General features: G+C 44.8%; 1 protein-coding gene across 2 annotated transcripts in view; it reads right to left on the bottom strand.

Moving 5' to 3' along the window:
• LOC139757749 (putative neural-cadherin 2) overlaps positions 1–21,222 on the bottom strand; it is a 104,037-nt gene that overhangs the window by 7,225 nt on the left and 75,590 nt on the right. For both annotated transcript variants that reach the window (XM_071678503.1, XM_071678504.1), the window contains 11 exons: positions 18,346–18,523; positions 15,851–16,084; positions 15,427–15,590; positions 15,106–15,261; positions 12,497–12,673; positions 11,555–11,746; positions 10,902–11,115; positions 6,982–7,190; positions 2,845–3,005; positions 491–653; positions 69–281 (listed from right to left, as the gene is read on the bottom strand). In XM_071678503.1, the coding sequence (XP_071534604.1) occupies positions 69–281; positions 491–653; positions 2,845–3,005; positions 6,982–7,190; positions 10,902–11,115; positions 11,555–11,746; positions 12,497–12,673; positions 15,106–15,261; positions 15,427–15,590; positions 15,851–16,084; positions 18,346–18,523 (2,061 nt within the window). The remainder of the gene's footprint in view (positions 1–68; positions 282–490; positions 654–2,844; positions 3,006–6,981; positions 7,191–10,901; positions 11,116–11,554; positions 11,747–12,496; positions 12,674–15,105; positions 15,262–15,426; positions 15,591–15,850; positions 16,085–18,345; positions 18,524–21,222) is intronic.

The following is a 21,222-nucleotide window of genomic DNA, read 5'->3' as shown; positions in this document are numbered from 1 at the left end:
TATGATCGTTTATTTCGCGTGTCAGGTCATACATACGAAACGTATAAAACAATGACAGCTGGACCTACCTCTTCTTTCTTATGTAAGAGAATATGTTGAAGATTTGGTAGGCCAGGTGCTGTCAGCCAGACCCGTGTAAACGTTGGCGTTGTGGTGGTCATGATGGGCGTGGCACGCGCTACCTGATGCACTGATACCACCTGCACGCCCTCCCTACTGCTGCTTCGGTAGAGCCACGCCCTCGCTGCCACCACTAACTGATGCAGTACGGATGTTCCATCCTGTAGCAGGCCAGCACGAGGTACAGAAAAGGAAAATCTTATCAGATATTCTAGTATGGACGACTTTGGATTCTGATGTCTTTCTTTATGATCTGGGATGTCCTCGTGGTAACAATCTTACATAATATTATTACATCTAAGGTCAACCTCACTTTTCAAATGTTCACTCTTACTTGGCTCTTTCTCTCCATGTGTAACCACCGTCTTACCTCGCCCTCCTGCCTGACCACACTGTAGGGATCAGCCGCCAGTGTGAGAGGGGTGGCACTAATGACGTCATTCCGGCTCAGGGACTTGATATCTATTGTCACGTTGGCCGTGACCCCAGACTGACCTTGGCTAGCGTCGCTCACGGTGAAGCCCAATTCATACCTGGGATAGGAGAGAGAGAGAGAGAGAGAGAGAGAGAGAGAGAGAGAGAGAGAGAGAGAGAGAGAGAGAGAGAGAGAGAGAGAGAGAGAGAGAGAGAGAGAGAGAGAGAGAGAGAGAGAGAGAGAGAGAGAGAGAGAGAGAGAGAGAGAGAGAGAGAGAGAGAGAGAGAGAGAGAGAGAGAGAGAGAGAGAGAGAGAGAGAGAGAGAGAGAGAGAGAGAGAGAGAGAGAGAGAGAGAGAGAGAGAGAGAGAGAGAGAGAGAGAGAGAGAGAGAGAGAGAGAGAGAGAGAGAGAGAGAGAGAGAGAGAGAGAGAGAGAGAGAGAGAGAGAGAGAGAGAGAGAGAGAGAGAGAGAGAGAGAGAGAGAGAGAGAGAGAGAGAGAGAGAGAGAGAGAGAGAGAGAGAGAGAGAGAGAGAGAGAGAGAGAGAGAGAGAGAGAGAGAGAGAGAGAGAGAGAGAGAGAGAGAGAGAGAGAGAGAGAGAGAGAGAGAGAGAGAGAGAGAGAGAGAGAGAGAGAGAGAGAGAGAGAGAGAGAGAGAGAGAGAGAGAGAGAGAGAGAGAGAGAGAGAGAGAGAGAGAGAGAGAGAGAGAGAGAGAGAGAGAGAGAGAGAGAGAGAGAGAGAGAGAGAGAGAGAGAGAGAGAGAGAGAGAGAGAGAGAGAGAGAGAGAGAGAGAGAGAGAGAGAGAGAGAGAGAGAGAGAGAGAGAGAGAGAGAGAGAGAGAGAGAGAGAGAGAGAGAGAGAGAGAGAGAGAGAGAGAGAGAGAGAGAGAGAGAGAGAGAGAGAGAGAGAGAGAGAGAGAGAGAGAGAGAGAGAGAGAGAGAGAGAGAGAGAGAGAGAGAGAGAGAGAGAGAGAGAGAGAGAGAGAGAGAGAGAGAGAGAGAGAGAGAGAGAGAGAGAGAGAGAGAGAGAGAGAGAGAGAGAGAGAGAGAGAGAGAGAGAGAGAGAGAGAGAGAATGTGATGAGCGGGAATGTTTATAACAAATGACTAATGAAATCAGATGTTTTTATTCAAAATGATGAATGAGATGACTGCTGCTGAGATAGTAAAAATGAGACAGACGCGAGACGCGTAAGTTCATATGGTATTCCACTAAAGTACCAAAATTACAAGGAAAAACTGCAGTCTGACATCATATGAGACGGGAGAAACGTAGCACAACTGGTGAGAAGTGCTGCAGCAAGGGTGAAGAGTGAGAAATAAATACTACTGAGTCTTCTAATGATAGAATGATGTGCTTCAGATGGAACGTTCCACAGAAGAAACAAAGTTTTCTGATGATTTTGCCGACTCAGAAGATATGCGGGTAATCGGTGTGGAGAGAAGGAACGGAGAAGCAGCTGTTACCAAGATACTTGATGAAATGAATGCGATTTTTGACGGCAAAATGCAATCGACAGAAATTTTGTTGAACAGTCAGAAAAAACGAAATATCGTCGATTTCAGTGGCAAGACTTGAAAAAAAGTGTGACAATCGTTGCTTAATGTTACTCAATTTTCTGAAAATGTTTACATTATAGTAACCTCTTTCCTGGTAATAAGTTATAACTCGTGACATAAAGTGCTCAGTTCTCAGACATGCTATTTTGGTCCATAATACAACGCCCTGAAAAAGGAATGACCTTCGCGACGTTAAAGCAAATTTATGATCAATTTGTGAGGAAGAAAAAAAGACTCTTCCCTCTGCTACACGATTAGGGAACTTGTTTACTGCCAGGTAACATACATTGATGTTCACCTTACACAGGCATGCATCGTTCGGGGTCTCGTTTTCAATAAGTTAAAATTCTCAAAACAAATCGTACTCTGCTTCCTACGTAAACTGTACTCTGCTTTTGTAAACCGCACTCTGCTTTCTACGTAACCTGTTTTTTTCATGTAAACCATACTCTACTTCTTACGTAAATCATATTCTCATTATATAAACCATATTCTGCCTCTTAAGTAAACAGTTCTTTATTACTTATGCAGCCTACACTCTAGCTCTACATAAAACACACTACTGCTGACTAAAACAGCTCTTTAGTTTCTCATAAACCGCACTTTGATTCCTTCGTTACCAACCCAATCTTTACACCTTAGCCACGGTCATACCTGGGACAGGGAAGAGCACAGGGCATTGGTGTCTAGTGCTCACTGGTCCTTATATACATGTGCTGTTATGATAACAATGAGGTTCTCGCCCTCCCTCACCTGCCATCCATGGTGCCGGGTCTCACGGCGAGGTCTCCCGTAGTGGTGTTCAGGGTAAAGTTGGGATGCTGGTGTCTCCAGGCGTAAGTCTTGGAGGCAGCATCCCAGTCGTCTGGGTCTTTCACGTACACTCTGCCCAAGGGAACCACAGTGGTCTGTGGCTAAAGTGAGAGAGGTGCCAAGGTTAACACATACACACACACACACACACACACACACACACACACACACACAACACACACACACACACACACACACACACACATATATATATATATATATATATATATATATATATATATATATATATATATATATATATATATATATACTTTTTTTTTTGCTTTGTCGCTGCCTCCCGCGTTTGCGAGGTAGCGCAAGGAAACAGACGAAAGAAATGGCCCAACCCACCCCCATACACATGTATATACATACGTCCACACACGCAAATATACATACCTACACAGCTTTCTATGGTTTACCCCAGACGCTTCACATGCCCTGATTCAATCCACTGACAGCACGTCAACCCCGGTATACCACATCGATCCAATTCACTCTATTCCTTGCCCTCCTTTCACCCTCCTGCATGTTCAGGCCCCAATCACACAAAATCTTTTTCACTCCATCTTTCCACCTCCAATTTGGTCTCCCACTTCTCCTCGTTCCCTCCACCTCCGACACATATATCCTCTTGGTCAATCTTTCCTCACTCATTCTCTCCATGTGCCCAAATCATTTCAAAACACCCTCTTCTGCTCTCTCAACCACGCTCTTTTTATTTCCACACATCTCTCTTACCCTTACGTTACTTACTCGATCAAACCACCTCACACCACACATTGTCCTCAAACATCTCATTTCCAGCACATCCATCCTCCTGCGCACAACTCTATCCATAGCCCACGCCTCGCAACCATACAACATTGTTGGAACCACTATTCCTTCAAACATACCCATTTTTGCTTTCCGAGATAATGTTCTCGACTTCCACACATTCTTCAAGGCTCCCAGGATTTTCGCCCCCTCCCCCACCCTATGATCCACTTCCGCTTCCATGGTTCCATCCGCTGCCAGATCCACTCCCAGATATCTAAAACACTTTACTTCCTCCAGTTTTTCTCCATTCAAACTTACCTCCCAATTGACTTGACCCTCAACCCTACTGTACCTAATAACCTTGCTCTTATTCACATTTACTCTTAACTTTCTTCTTTCACACACTTTACCAAACTCAGTCACCAGCTTCTGCAGTTTCTCACATGAATCAGCCACCAGCGCTGTATCATCAGCGAACAACAACTGACTCACTTCCCAAGCTCTCTCATCCCCAACAGACTTCATACTTGCCCCTCTTTCCAAAACTCTTGCATTCACCTCCCTAACAACCCCATCCATAAACAAATTAAACAACCATGGAGACATCACGCACCCCTGCCGCAAACCTACATTCACTGAGAACCAATCACTTTCCTCTCTTCCTACACGTATACATGCCTTACATCCTCGATAAAAACTTTTCACTGCTTCTAACAACTTGCCTCCTACACCATATATTCTTAATACCTTCCACAGAGCATCTCTATCAACTCTATCATATGCCTTCTCCAGATCCATAAATGCTACATACAAATCCATTTGCTTTTCTAAGTATTTCTCACATACATTCTTCAAAGCAAACACCTGATCCACACATCCTCTACCACTTCTGAAACCACACTGCTCTTCCCCAATCTGATGCTCTGTACATGCCTTCACCCTCTCAATCAATACCCTCCCATATAATTTACCAGGGATACTCAACAAACTTATATCTCTGCAATTTGAGCACTCACTCTTATCCCCTTTGCCTTTGTACAATGGCACTATGCACGCATTCCGCCAATCCTCAGGCACCTCACCATGAGTCATACATACATTAAATAACCTTACCAACCAGTCAATAATACAGTCACCCCCTTTTTTTAATAAATTCCACTGCAATACCATCCATACAGCAGCCTCACCGTAGGTGACTTTTCTCTCGCAGAGTGAGCACAAGCCGGCCAAGTCTTGTAATATATATATATATATATATATATATATATATATATATATATATATATATATATATATATATATATATATATATATATATATATATATATCATACTACTACTAACAATAATAATAATAATAATAATAATAATAATAATAATAATAATAATGTAGAAAGGTTCCTGGAAACACTTTATTTGATAATTCCTGTGCAGTACATGCTGCCTGAACGTGAATCCCGGTATATTTTACCTGCGACATAACACCCACGATATATTAGCCAGGATATATATTACTTGAGATAAATTACCCCTGACTGCAGGCAGGTCAGCCCTCCCCGGCACAACACCCGCAAGATCAGTTGTTTAGTAATTCTTCTACGATTTCTCGGAACCAAGCGTCGCTCAGGACATCCTCCTTAGACGGCCCGTCCACACCTGAAGAGTTAATGACCGAAGGAAAGAGAATTTGATTGTGGTAAATAAATCGAGTAAATAGGGCGATCTGAACCAAAATATATCATCAAGACCAGCAACTTATGTCTCTGAAGAATTTGTAATTTCTTAACCGTTGCCCCTATAAGGCAATGATATTCGCCATAACCTAAGTAAAATGATGTTCTATACATCTATATAACGTATATAGCTTTATAGCTGCAATTATCCTTGGTAAACAAGGGAAACAGGTAAGTATGGCTTCTGGAGGAGTCAACTGTTACAATTATACAGTTGTGCCAAAACTATTTTTGTTTTCATAAATCTTAGGCAAACTTTAGCAGAACGTGGATCCCTGACGTTTATAAAGACTAACACTAATCTTCATTCTACGGCTAAAATCTACGTACAAAAGTTCACATCAGTAACAAAGCTGATGTGCGAGATGCTCAAGACACCGCAGGATTTACTACGTCATAACCTAACACCACTGGTGGCAGCTGCTGTGTCCTAACCTTAAAATACTGAATAGATTTGAAAATATGTCGGCATATGTTGGTTCGAGGCTACACCTGAGCCAGTTAATTGGAATTTAACACGAAAGGCCTGAAGACTGCAGCCCCTTAAAGATGCCCAGGTCTTCTAAGCTGGCTCCTCTCAGTCTCTTCCTGACTGGAGGCAGATCGAAATAAAAATCCAACCTTGTAAGAGCAGCGCAACAGAAAGTAGTTAGAAGGAATGTACCAAGGTGGTCGGCTTAGACCCCTGACGTAGAAAGGTCGCTCCGACACGCATGTGATAAATAATCTCTAAAATGTTCTGACTGAATAAGAAAATATAGAACAATGAGTCTGGGAGCCAAAGGCTGAGGCAGAGCAGGCGTGGGTAGACCATATCTAAGGCTCAGTTACGAAGGACTAAGGAGGAAGGACACAGGTCTTGTGTGAAACTTACCAAAAGAGAAACGATGTAATTTTCCGCGTGTAGCGATATTTCCAGAACAGGTCGCTAATTCTTTTTCAAGCCATCTCACGTCACCTTAAAACGAAGTTAGTGATATCATAAATGTTAGCATACGAGTGCTCTCTACTCTTTAGGTCGTATGAAATAACTCGCTCCATCTTTATTAGAATAATCTTTTCCTTCGACGGAATATCTTTAATTGATGTTAGTAGACGCTGGATGGAATAAATGATTATACCTCTGCGGAGGGAAAGGTTTCATGGGTTTCGTACTGAGATAGAATTTACAGTGTGTGGCAGCCTTGATCTCACTCCATAACCAAAGGCCAACACAAGGAAACTGACTAGAAATCGGTTGTAGTAACTGGAGATATAACCAGATGGAATAACTGTGAGGTACACAGCTTTAAACAGCCAACCTTCAATAGCATTTGTAACTTGTATTGCTTACAAGTAGACGACATGTGGATAATAGAACATAGTCCGGTATGACGATAACGTATCCTGGTAAATTGTGGAGTTTGTACGATAATGATGAAATGTGTGAGGTTATGTTGAAGTATGGAAGATGATAGAATATGTGTGGCATGTGGGTTTTTATGTCATGCACAGCTAGACTATGAAGAATAATATATAATGATGGAAGCTGTACGGAAGGTTTGGAAGGGTGGCTGTTGAGGTAATGGTTCAAGACGAGGACCGACCTGTACAGTGTGTAGGGTGATGACCTTAGCGGCTGGAGCCATGGGGTTGTCGTTAAGATCGGCGACGTGTAGCGTCAGGGTGACGGTCGTAGAGAGGGGCGGCGACCCGTCGTCTCCGACCACGAGAGGCACCAATAAAGCACGTCGTTCTTCGCGGTCCAGAGCCACTGTAGTGGAGACGACGCCCACGCCTCGCCCTTCGTCGCCTTCTGCAAAGGAAAGGAGGGGGGGGGGGCCGCATTGGCTTTGATATACAGAGAAGAAACTCCCAGAGTGCTGCTCCAGAGAGCTTTGTAAGATCATCATTCCCGTAGTTACAAACACTGACGAAACTAGTGTGAAAGTTTCTTACATATTGTCTCATCTGTGTCAATTATTTTGTGAATTAACATACTATGGTTAGTAGTGCATTGTTGACCTTCACATCCGTACATTGAGCCACTAACATTACCACAGCACTCTTGTAACATGACACGTTCACTGAAAAGGTGACCCAACAACTGATGTGGTGAAGGTGACCCAACAACTGATGTGGTGAAGGTGACCCAACAGCTAGTGTGGTGATGGTGGCCCAACAGCTAGTGTGGTGATTGTTGCCCAACAGCTAGTGTGGTGATTGTTGCCCAACAGCTAGTGTGGTGATGGTGGCCCAACAGCTAGTGTGGTAATTGTTGCCCAACAGCTAGTGTGGTGATTGTTGCCCAACAGCTAGTGTGGTGATGGTGGCCCAACAGCTAGTGTGGTGATGGTGGCCCAACAGCTAGTGTGGTGATGGTGGCCCAACAGCTAGTGTGGTGATGGTGGCCCAACAGCTAGTGTGGTGATGGTGGCCCAACAGCTAGTGTGGTGATGGTGGCCCAACAGCTAGTGTGGTGATGGTGGCCCAACAGCTAGTGTGGTGATGGTGGCCCAACAGCTAATGTGGTGATGGTGGCCCAACAGCTACTGTGGTGATGGTGGCCCAACAGCTAGTGTGGTGAAGGTGGCCCAACAGCTACTGTGGTGATGGTGGCCCAACAGCTAGTGTGGTGATGGTGGCCCAACAGCTAGTGTGGTGATGGTGGCCCAACAGCTAGTGTGGTGATGGTGGCCCAACAGCTAGTGTGGTGATGGTGGCCCAACAGCTAGTGTGGTGATGGTGGTCCAACAGCTAGTGTGGTGATGGTGGTCCAACAGCTAGTGTGGTGATGGTGGCCCAACAGCTAGTGTGGTGATGGTGGCCCAACAGCTAATGTGGTGATGGTGGCCCAACAGCTACTGTGGTGATGGTGGCCCAACAGCTAGTGTGATGATGGTGGTCCAACAGCTAGTGTGGTGATGGTGGTCCAACAGCTAGTGTGGTGATGGTGGCCCAACAGCTAGTGTGATGATGGTGGCCCAACAGCTAGTGTGGTGATGGTGGCCCAACAGCTAGTGTGGTGAAGGTGGCCCAACAGCTAGTGTGGTGATGGTGGCCCAACAGCTAGTGTGGTGATGGTGGCCCAACAGCTAGTGTGGTGATGGTGGCCCAACAGCTAGTGTGGTGAAGGTGGCCCAACAGCTAGTGTGGTGATGGTGGCCCAACAGCTAGTGTGGTGATGGTGGCCCAACAGCTAGTGTGGTGAAAGGAGCAGACAAACAAAAACAAGCATACGTGAAAATGAACATCAAAATGTGCGACAGAGTAACAGGGATACTTAATGATGATCAAAGAAAAATCTATCATAAACATTGTAGAAAATGACTTGGAAACGTTTTGAAATATCATAATGAAACTGTTGCTGAGATGATTAGTTCATGAAAGGTGTAAAGTTGCAAAGCAAAGAACCTATAAATGATTGCTATGAAGTTTTCATGAATTTTTTCAGACACCAAAGCTACATTGTAAGAAGGAGAGTAAAGGACAAATCTCCCACTAGACCCAGTATGGTGTAGTAATGGTGACAGCGGCAGGGGTCCTGATACCTTACGACAATCATAGGAGTGAATGAGTGAAAGATAGATAAACACTAAGATTCTATTCAAAGGTGAAACATCTTACTCTCAACCACCCAACGTTCTCTCACACTAAACCAGCCAGAGAATCACTCACTGGCAAATCATACACTCGTCAGAAATCCTGGGGAATTCTTCATCTCGATAACATTCATACTGGTAAATGAATAAGTCTCACAGAGTGTGTATTCCATGAAAGACTATAAACAAAATCTAGAATCCAAAGACTGAGTAGATAATCTAAGCCGTGTATACTTGTAATTTGTAATGACTGATAACACCTTATGTGGAATGAGTGGCCATATGTTAAAACCTACAGAATGGAGTAAAGGGCACCTATATATATATATATATATATATATATATATATATATATATATATGTGTGTGTGTGTGTGTGTGTGTGTGTGTGTGTGTGTGTGTGTGTGTGTGTGTGTGTGTGTGTGTGTGTGTGTGTGTGTGTGTGTGTGTGTGTGTGTGTGTGTGTGTGTGTGTGGATGGGAGAGCTTGGGAAGTGAGTCAGTTGTTGTTCGCTGATGATACAGCGCTGGTGGCTGACTCGTGTGAGAAACTGCAGAAGCTGGTGACTGAGTTTGGTAAAGTGTGTGAAAGAAGAAAGCTGAGAGTAAATGTGAATAAGAGCAAGGTTATTAGGTACAGTAGGGTTGAGGGACAAGTCAATTGGGAGGTAAGTTTGAATGGAGAAAAACTGGAGGAAGTGAAGTGTTTTAGATATCTGGGAGTGGATTTGGCAGCGGATGGAACTATGGAAGCGGAAGTGAATCATAGGGTGGGGGAGAGGGCGAAAGTTCTGGGAGCGTTGTAGAATGTGTGGAAGTCGAGAACATTGTCTCGGAAAGCAAAAATGGGTATGTTTGAAGGAATAGTTATATGGTTTTATAGTTATATACTTATATAGTAATATGTTATATGGTTTCGGGGCGTGGGCTATAGATAGAGTTGTTCGGAGGAGGGTGGATGTGCTGGAAATGAGATGTTTGAGGACAATATGTGGCGTGAGGGGGTTTGATCGAGTAAGTAATAATAGGGTAAGAGAGATGCGTGTTAATAAAAAGAGTGTGGTTGAGAGAGCAGACGAGGGTGTTTTGAAATGGTTTGGTCACATGGAGAGAATGAGTGAGGAAAGATTGACCAAGAGGATATATGTATCAGAGGAGAAGTGGGAGACCAAATTGGAGGTGGAAGGATGGAGTGAAAAAGATTTTGAGCGATCGGGGCCTGAACATGTAGGAGGGTGAAAGGCGTGCTAGGAACAGAGTGAATTGGAACGATGTGGTATACCGGGGTCGACGTGCTGTCAATGGATTGAACCAGGGCATGTGAAGCGTATGGGGTAAACCATGGATGTGGAAAGGGAGCTGTGGTTTCGGTGCATTATACATGACAGCTAGAGACTGAGTGTGAACGAATGTGGCCTTTGTTGTTTTTTTCCTAGCGCTACCTCGCGCGCGTGCGGGGGGAGGGGGTTGTCATTTCATGTGTGGCGGGGTGGCGCCGGGAATGAATAAAGGCAGCAAGTATGAATTATGTACATGTGTATATATATGTCTGTGTATGTATATATAGGTATGTATATGTGTGGACGTGTATGTATATACATTGTGTATGTTGGTGGGTTGGGCCATTCTTTCGTCTGTTTCCTTAATCTACCTCGCTAACGCCATTTGGTAAACATGCAATTGTCCAAGACAGACAACGAGCGTATCATAAACATGTCAGTCTTGGACAATCGCACGTTTACCAAATGACGTCCAAGCTACGTCTCTTCATTATATATCAACTGATAGTTATATTTCTTTCTTGTGTCTCCCCTGATGATGTGATTATTACACGAAAGTGCACTTGGGAACTTATCGTGTTTCATTTTCCCCGTGGACTCTTAAGAATATACATATACGTGAGATACATTGGAACGTAATTACTTACTTTTGTCGAATTTGACCTGAATGGCAGCCTTGATGTGGGGTGGAGCCCTGGGGTCAAGCTTTATGGTGAACGGTGGGCCATGACCCTGTCGCCAGTCGTCGGGGTCACCCAGTTTGACCTCAGCCACCACCTGAGGTGATGAGTTCTCCACTACCTGCACCTGCCGCGGCTCCGACAGGAACGGTGGATTGTCATTCACGTCAGTTACGTTTACCTGAAGGAGGAACACCCGACGAGGGAGGAGATCCTGAGTCTTCTTCCCTTATAACTCAACTATCCCTTCCTCATACTCTATCGTCCCTCATACTTCACCTCTCTTTCGTACCTCACTAGTCCTTGATACCCCATCTATGCCTTATACCTTATGTGTTCCTCATACCTCACCTGTCACTCACGCCTCATCTATCCCATATATTTCATCCGTCCCTCACTTCTTACATGTCCCTCGCACTTCACCTGTCTCCCATACCTTATTCGTCCCTCCTTCACTTTTCAGTTGTCCACTCCTCACCCTTCAGCAATTCTACCCTTATATCTCATTGTTACATCCCTCTCAATAAATCAACTCCTCTGACACATGTCCTTCATAATTTACACGTATCCCCCAACCTCACCTTGCCATAAGATCTGTCTGTTTCTCGCTCAGTACTCACAGTGAGGGTGGCAGTCGCTGTCCTGGGCGGTAGGCCGTCGTCCACGGCTAGCACGAGCACCGTATGGGTGCGGGCAGCCTCCCTGTCCAACCCCGCCGCCAAACTCACCCCCCCGCCCGCCCTCTCCACGCTGAACTGCCCCCCAGGGTCGCTGGCCGGCGATATAGTGTAGTTCACCCGACTTTCTCCTCCCTGTAATGACAGGTGGTTAGTGTTGGGTGGTTGGTGATGGGTGTTTGTGATAGGTGGTTCGTGATGGGTGGTTGGTGACGGGTGTTTGGTGGTAGATGATTAGTGACGGATCGTTGGTTGGTGATAGATGGTTGGTGACGGGGTTAGTGATGGATTGGTAATGACGGATTGGTGATAGTGATGGGTTGTTAGTGACTTGTGGTGTCAGCGTAGTGTTGGCAGTGTAGTGGTGAGGGTGGAACGTCACCATGCTGCTACTGACAGCGTCTTTGATTGATCAGTTATGTTGGCACGGTAATGTGTTTACTGTGTTGTGTTGTTAACAAGTTACGATGACAGTGTTGGTATGAGTGTACTACATATTACATGTATTGTTGAAAGTATTGTGATGAGACAGTAAAATCACTAATGTTGAACCTGTAGTGTTGGTTTTGAAATATTGTGGGAGAACAGTGTTTTCAAAGCGTTTACGAATATATTGATAGCTGTATTAACTAAACAGTAATGGATAACGACTATTAACTAAACAGTAATGGATAACAACTTTGGACTTAACATAATGTGCTTATCAACGAAGAATTGTGTTCATGGTTTATGATGACAGAAATGCATTTAGCCGAAAGTGTTGTATCGAAACTGCAGCTCTGAAAGAAACTATATAAGCACCATACCATATCCTGAGCTACTCTCTCTCTCTCTCTCTCTCTCTCTCTCTCTCTCTCTCTCTCTCTCTCTCTCTCTCTCTCTCACCCCGTCAATATCATGAGCTGTGAACGTGGCCAGGTGGGTGCCATGGGGAGTGTCCTCAGTCAGAGTTAGGTGAGCCTGGTCATCACTGAAGACAGGTGAGTTGTCGTTGGCGTCGACCAGGTGAAGGTTGACCCAGGTACCGTCCACGTGGTACTTCTCCTGCCACCCAGGCTCACCCTGCAGAAGGTACAGTGTACATGTGATCATCCTGCAGGAGGAGCAGTGTACATGTGATCACCCTGCAGAAGGTACAGTGTACATGTGATCATCCTGCAAGAGGTACAGTGTACATGTGATCACCCTGCAGGAGGTACACTGTACATGTGATCATCCTGCAGGAGGCACAGTGTACATGTGATCATCCTGCAGGAGGTACAGTGCACATGTGATCATCCTGCAGGAGGCACAGTGTACATGTGATCACCCTGCAGGAGGTACAGTGTGCATGTGATCATCCTGCAGGAGGCACAGTGTACATGTGATCACCCTGCAGGAGGTACAGTGTACATGAGATCATCCTGCAGGAGGTACAGTGCACATGTGATCATCCTGCAGGAGGAACAGTGTACATGTGATCATCCTGCAGGAGGTACAGTGTACATGTGATCACCCTGCAGGCGGCACAGTGTACATGTGATCATCCTGCAAAAGGCACAGTGTACAAGTGATCATCCTGCAGGAGGTACAGTGTACATGTGATCATCCTGCAGGAGGTACAGTGTACATGTGATCATCCTGCAGGAGGTACAGTGTACATGTGATCACCCTGCAGGAGGTACAGTGTACATGTGATCATCCTGCAGGAGGAACAGTGTACATGTGATCACCCTGCAGGAGGTACAGTGTACATGTGATCACCCTGCAGGAGGTACAGTGTACATGTGATCATCCTGCAGGAGGTACAGTGTACATGTGATCATCCTGCAGAAGGTACAGTGTACATGTGATCATCCTGCAGGAGGTACACTGTACATGTGATCATCCTGCAGGAGGTACACTGTACATGTGATCATCCTGCAGGAGGTACAGTGTACATGTGATCACCCTGCAGGAGGCACAGTGTACATGTGATCATCCTGCAAAAGGCACAGTGTACAAGTGATCATCCTGCAGGAGGTACAGTGTACATGTGATCATCCTGCAGGAGGTACAGCGTACATGTGATCATCTTGCAGGAGGAACAGTGTACATGTAATCACCCTGCAGGAGGTACACTGTACATGTGATCATCCTGCAGGAGGAACAGTGTACATGTGATCATCCTGCAGGAGGTACAGTGTACATGTGATCATCCTGCAGGAGGTACAGTGTACATGTGATCACCCTGCAGGAGGTACAGTGTACATGTGATCATCCTGCAGGAGGTACAGTGTACATGTGATCATCCTGCAGGAGGTACAGTGTACATGTGATCATCCTGCAGGAGGTACAGTGTACATGTGATCACCCTGCAGGAGGTACAGTGTACATGTGATCATCCTGCAGGAGGTACAGTGTACATGTGATCATCCTGCAGGAGGTACAGTATACATGTGATCATCCTGCAAGAGGAACAGTGTACATGTGATCACCCTGCAGGAGGTACAGTGTACATGTGATCATCCTGCAGGAGGCACAGTGTACATGTGATCATCCTGCAGGAGGAACAGTGTACATGTGATCATCCTGCAGGAGATACAGTGTACATGTGATCATCCTGCAGAAGGTACAGTGTACATGTGATCATCCTGCAGGAGGTACACTGTACATGTGATCATCCTGCAGGAGGTACAGTGTACATGTGATCATCCTGCAGGAGATACAGTGTACATGTGATCATCCTGCAGGAGGTACAGTGCACATGTGATCATCCTGCAGTCGGTACACTGTACATGTGATCATCCTGCCGGAGGTACAGTGTACATGTGATCATCCTGCAGGAGATACAGTGTACATGTGATCATCCTGCAGGAGGTACAGTGTACATGTGATCATCCTGCAGGAGGTACAGTGTACATGTGATCATCCTGCAGGAGGTACAGTGTACATGTGATCATCCTGCAGGAGGTACAGTGTACATGTGATCACCCTGCAGGAGGTGCAGTGTACATGTGATCACCCTGCAGGAGGTGCAGTGTACATGTGATCATCCTGCAGGAGGTACAGTGTACATGTGATCATCCTGCAGGAGGTACAGTGTACATGTGATCATCCTGCAGGAGGTACAGTGTACATGTGATCATCCTGCAGGAGGTACAGTGTACATGTGATCACCCTGCAGGAGGTGCAGTGTACATGTGATCAAGGAAATACTGTGGCAAGCATATATAACACATAATGTACTATAAAATCAGTTGTCTTGGAAATGAATAAAAAAAGTTCGTAGAAATGTAGAATATATTGACAACTAAATGAGAGATTAACAATAATCCTGACTTGAAAAGGTATCTTAGAGTTTAAACCACGAGTTGGAATTACAGTGCGATGCTTACGATAAACAGTCGATGAATAATGAAAGATAATAGTAAATATTGACATACGGCCCTTACATGGCACACACACACACACACACACACACACACTAGCCTGATGATTCACCACCAAGCCACTAAAAGCGTAACCTAACCTACCAAGTCTGTGACCTGGACTCTGAAGCGGAAGCCCTTGCGATGATCAGGGTTTTCGTAATCCAAGGCTTCCACCACCCGAAGATCCCCGCCTGGACTTCCGCTTCGTCGCCCAACCACGCGGAACATGTGCCACCCACGCCCGCTACCAGGGACCACCTGTGGACACCAAGGGAGGGAGGAACCCCCAGCATCAGCTGACGGAGATGGAACAGTCACTAAACAGCCACATGGGAAGAGAGTGCTTTTCTCATAAGACGATAAGAAAATGTTTAACAGGCACGTGTGGAAAGACTCCAACTTCTCCGTAAGAGGTAGACCTACCCGGTAGGTGAAGTTATTGGAGGCGTCTTGATCGAGTACAGACAGGGTGGCGAGGACGTGGTCTGGGGTGAGGCTCTCTGACACGTCCAGCGTCCACTCCGGCTTGGAGAACCTCGGAGGTACGTCGTTCACATCAGAAACCTCCACGAGCACCGTACCCGTGCCTGGCAGAAGGACAGATGACCATGACAGTAGAATGAGGCGATGTTTACACTGTTGAAAGGTTTCACTTGCCATGGAACTATAAAGAGTACATTAATGAGGTATCTCTTCTATGGTATGGTATTTCCTATCCAAGTTACTCAGATTTTCTTTTCTTAATCAATGCAATCCAGAATCTACGCAAACGCTTGATTTTCAGACTCGTCTTTGATCATCACCGACTGTTAAGGAGATGCAAGACAGAGGACCTACCACCACCTACCTTTGAGTCCTCCCCCGTCTGTGGCCACGACCTGGATGGCGTATCGCTGAGTCTTCTCTCGGTCGAGACAGCAGAGCGCTGTGGTGATTACTCCCTGTCCGCTATCCACTGCAAAAATGGGTCTTCCCGAAGCCTCATCAATCACGTTCTTCTCCAGGGAGTAGACGAGACGGGCGTTGTGCCCCTCCAGCGGGTCGTCGTTGTCTCTGGCTGAGACCTGCGCCACCAACATTCCTGCAGGGTAAGTGAGGTCTCGAGCCACACAACAAACAGCTCTACATCAAACAGCAAATACAATACCGTGCACTTTCACGTACATGTGTACATAGCACTATCAGGTAAATGTGTGCGGTGTACCGTCACATACATGTGCACGGTGTGCTGTCATGTACATGTGTATTGTGTACCGTCACATACGTCGTGTATAGCGTAATATTTCCAAGTGAAGGAATAAGTTTTGGTGATTTTCTCTGAATTTGCTGTAATTCTACTCCATCTCTGAACGGGAAGGTTGAGACCAATGAGTTAGACATGTTACAGTGACATGAACAGGTTAAGTATGATCCAGACAAGTATGGGTGACCAACGTGGGTCACACGTGATCTATACAGGTCAGTGATATTCTAGCCAGGTTATTGACCATCTAGACAAGTTATGAGAGAACCTAACAAGTAGTATGCGGGAGTTGTCAGTAGTGTGCGCGTTATGACCTGGTCATAAAGTCGTTCATTAGGCAAAAGTTAGTCAGTGAGACAACTTCTCATCATGATTCGAGACTAACACAGCACTTCCTTCAGACGTATGGCGCCCCTGTTATACGCAAGTGTTTGCCTCTAAGGCCCAGGCAATGCCCTTGTCCACACAGAATGATAATCAATAAAAAGTCAAAAAGTCTTGGAAAAAGATCGATATAAACAGTGAGGAACAACCCTACCTTCTTTAGAGCTGAGTAAGTAACTTTAGCTGTCGTGACGTCATAACCCCGGACAAGGCGATGTAAGTTTAGAGGAAGTAACGTAACATCGGAGAAAAATGTAAGTAAAAATTCCGGGAGATGGGACAACTTAAGTGATCCCCAGGGTTGCTGCTGTAGATGGTGATGGCGTGGGCAGCACAACAATAGCACAAGAACAATCCCGAGACAATGGCAAGGTCACTCTCACCCGCGGAAGTATTTTTGAAAATTACTCCGCTTACTGTACACACACACACACACACACATACACACATAGGTATATGATGTAAGCTGGGGTGTAAATGTGCGCGTATATATATATATATATATATATATATATATATATATACATTTTTTTTTTTTTTTGCTTTGTCGCTGTCTCCCGCGTTTGCCAGGTAGCGCAAGGAAACAGACGAAAGAAATGGCCCAACCCACCCCCATACACATGTATATACATACGTCCACACACGCAAATATACATACCTACACAGCTTTCCAAGGTTTACCCCAGACGCTTCACATGCCCTGATTCAATCCACTGACAGCACGTCAACCCCGGTATACCAAATCGATCCAATTCACTCTATTCCTTGCCCTCCTTTCACCCTCCTGCACGTTCAGACCCCGATTACACAAAATCTTTTTCACTCCATCTTTCCACCTCCAATTTGGTCTCCCACTTCTCGTTCCCTCCACCTCCGACACATATATCCTCTTGGTCAATCTTTCCTCACTCATTCTCTCCATGTGCCCAAACCATTTCAAAACACCCTCTTCTGCTCTCTCAACCACGCTCTGTTTGAAGGAATAGTGGTTCCAACAATGTTGTATGGTTGCGAGGCGTGAGCTATGGATAGAGTTGTGCGCAGGAGGATGGATGTGCTGGAAATGAGATGTTTGAGGACAATGTGTGGTGTGAGGTGGTTTGATCGAGTAAGTAATGTAAGGGTAAGAGAGATGTGTGGAAATAAAAAGAGCGTGGTTGAGAGAGCAGAAGAGGGTGTTTTGAAATGGTTTGGGCACATGGAGAGAATGAGTGAGGAAAGATTGACCAAGAGGATATATGTGTCGGAGGTGGAGGGAACGAGGAGAAGAGGGAGACCAAATTGGAGGTGGAAAGATGGAGTGAAAAAGATTTTGTGTGATCGGGGCCTGAGCATGCAGGAGGGTGAAAGGAGGGCAAGGAATAGAGTGAATTGGAGCGATGTGGTATACCGGGGTTGACGTGCTGTCAGTGGATTCAATCAAGGCATGTGAAGCGTCTTGGGTAAACCATGGAAAGCTGTGTAGGTATGTATATTTGCGTGTGTGGACGTATGTATATACATGTGTATGGGGGTGGGGTTGGGCCATTTCTTTCGTCTGTTTCCTTACGCTACCTCGCAAACGCGGGAGACAGCGGCAAAAAAAAAAGAAAAAAAAATATATATATATTTAAGGTTAAAACATGATGTTCATATACCGTTATTACAATACATGACATCACAACTCGCCCGTAACACACAAACTGTAATACACAACAAAACTGTGTGCCGCCCACCCTGACGAGTGTTTTCGGAGATGGTGGCGTTGACGACGGGCTGAGGGAAGTAGGGGGCGTTGTCGTTGATGTCCTTCAGGTTGACGTGGACGGTCGTGTAGGTCACCAGCTCGCCGTCTGTTGCCGACACCTGCAGCCGCCATTGGGACCGTCCGTAGGGCGGGTCACGGTCCAGAGGCTGAAGAATGGTCGTTAAGGGGTTAATGAAGGTCACACACACACACACACACACACATACAAATACATACACACACATATCTACCTCTCTCTCTCTCTCTCTCTCTCTCTCTCTCTCTCTCTCTCTCTCTCTCTCTCTCTCTCTCTCTCTCTCTCTCTCTCTAAATATATATATATATATATATATATATATATATATATATATATATATATATATATATATATATATATATATATACATATTATTTATTATTATTTTGCTTTGTCGCTGTCTCCCGCGTTAGCGAGGTAGCGCAAGGAAACAGACGAAAGAAGTGGCCCAACCCACCCACATACACATGAAATTACATACACGTCCACACACGCAAATATACATACCTATACATCTCAATGTACACATATATGTACACACAGAGACATACACATATATACACATGTACATAATTCATACTGTCTGCCTTTATTTATTTCCATCGGCACCTCGCCACACATGGAATAACATCCCCCTCCCCTATCATGTGTGCGAGGTAGCGCAAGGAAAAGACAACAAAGGCCCCATTCGTTCACACTCAGTCTCTAGCGGTCATGTAATAATGCACCGAAACCACAGCTCCCTTTCCACACCCAGGCCCCATAGAACTTTCCATGGTTTACCCCAGACGCTTCACATGCCCTTGTTCAATCCATTGACAGCACGTCGACCCCGGTATATATATATTTTTTTCATACTATTTGCCATTTACCGCGTTAGCGAGGTAGCGTAAAGAACAGAGGACTGGGCCTTAGGGGGAATATCCTGACCTGGCCCCCTTCTCTGTTCCTTCTTTTGGAAAATTAAAAAAAAAAAAAAAACAAGAGAGGGGAGGATTTCAAGCCACCCGCTCCCTCCCCTTTTAGTCGCCTTCTACGACACGCAGGGAATACGTGGGAAGTATTCTTTCTCCCCTATCCCCAGGGATATATATATATATATATATACATATATTCACTCCATCTTTCCACCTCCATTTGGTCTCCCACTTCTCCTCGTTCCCCCCACCTCCGACACATATATCCTCTTGGTCAATCTTTCCCCACTCATTCTCTCCATATATATATATATATATATATATATATATATATATATATATATATATATATATATATATATATATATACATATACATATACATATATATATATATATATATATATATATATATATATATATATATATATATATATACATATACATATACATATATATATATATATATATATATATATATATATATATATATATATATATATATATAAGCTAGGACGCTTCGTCTCTTCGATGTATATCAACTAACTGTTATATTTCTCTCTTGTGTCTCCCCTGATGATGTGATTATTACACGAAAGTGCACTTGGGAACTTATCGTGTTTAATTTTCCCCGTGGACTCATAGGAATATATATATATATATATATATATATATATATATATATATATATATATATATATATATATATATATATATATATATACATATATCATTTATCTAATTATTATACTTTGTCGCTGTCTCCCGCGTTAGCGAGGTAGCGCAAGGAAACAGACGAAAGAATGGCCCAACCCCCCACATACACATGTATATACATACACGTCCACACACGCACATATACATACCCATACATCTCAACGTATACATATATATACAAACACAGACATATACATATGTACACATGCACATAATTCATACTGTCTGCCCTTATTCATTCCCATCGCCACCCCGCCACACATGAAATGAGAACCACCTCCCCCCCGCATGTGCACGAGGTAGCGCTAAGAAAAGACAACAAAGGCCACATTCGTTTACACTCAGTCTCTAGCCGTCATGTATAATGCACCGAAACCACAGCTCCCTTTCCACATCCAGGCCCAACAAAACTTTCCATGGTTTACCCCAGACACTTCACATGCCCTGGTTCAATCCACTGACAGCACGTCGACCCCGGTATACACATCGTTCCAATTCACTCTATTCCTTGCACGCCTTTCACCCTCCTGCATGTTCAGGCCCAGATCACACAAAATCTTTTTCACTCTCTCTTTCCACCTCCAATTTGGTCTCCCACTTCCCCTCGATCCCTCCACCTCTAACACATATATCCTCTTTGTCAATCTTTCCTCAGTCATTCTCTCCATGTGACCACACCACTTCAAAACACCCTCTTCTGCTCTCCTAACCACACTCTTAATTACCACACATCTCTTTCACCCTTTCATTACTTACTCGATCAAACCACCTCACACCACATATTGTCCTTAAACATCTCATTTGCAGAACATCCGCCATCCTCCGCACAACTCTATCTATAGCCCACGCCTCGCAACAATATAACATTGTTGGAACCACTATTCCTTCAAACATACCCATTTTTGCTTTCCAAGATAACATTTTCGACTTGCACACATTTTTCAACGCTCCCAGACCTTTCTCCCCTCCCCAGGCCTATGATTCACTTCCGCTTCCATGGTTCCATCCGCTGCCAAATCCACTTCGAGATATCTAAAACACTTCACTTCCTCCAGTTTTCCTCCATTCAAACTTACCTCTCAGTTGACTTGTCCCTCAACCCTACTGTACCTAATAACCTTGCTCTTATTCACATTTACTCTCAGCTTTCTTCTTTCACATACTTTACCAAACTCAGTCACCAGCTTCTGCAGTTT

The sequence above is a fragment of the Panulirus ornatus genome, chromosome 28 (assembly GCF_036320965.1).
Source record: "Panulirus ornatus isolate Po-2019 chromosome 28, ASM3632096v1, whole genome shotgun sequence".
In the NCBI taxonomy this organism is placed as follows: domain Eukaryota; kingdom Metazoa; phylum Arthropoda; class Malacostraca; order Decapoda; family Palinuridae; genus Panulirus; species Panulirus ornatus.
The sequence above is the reverse complement of the archived record's forward strand: the minus strand, read 5'-3'. Positions and strand labels throughout refer to the sequence as shown.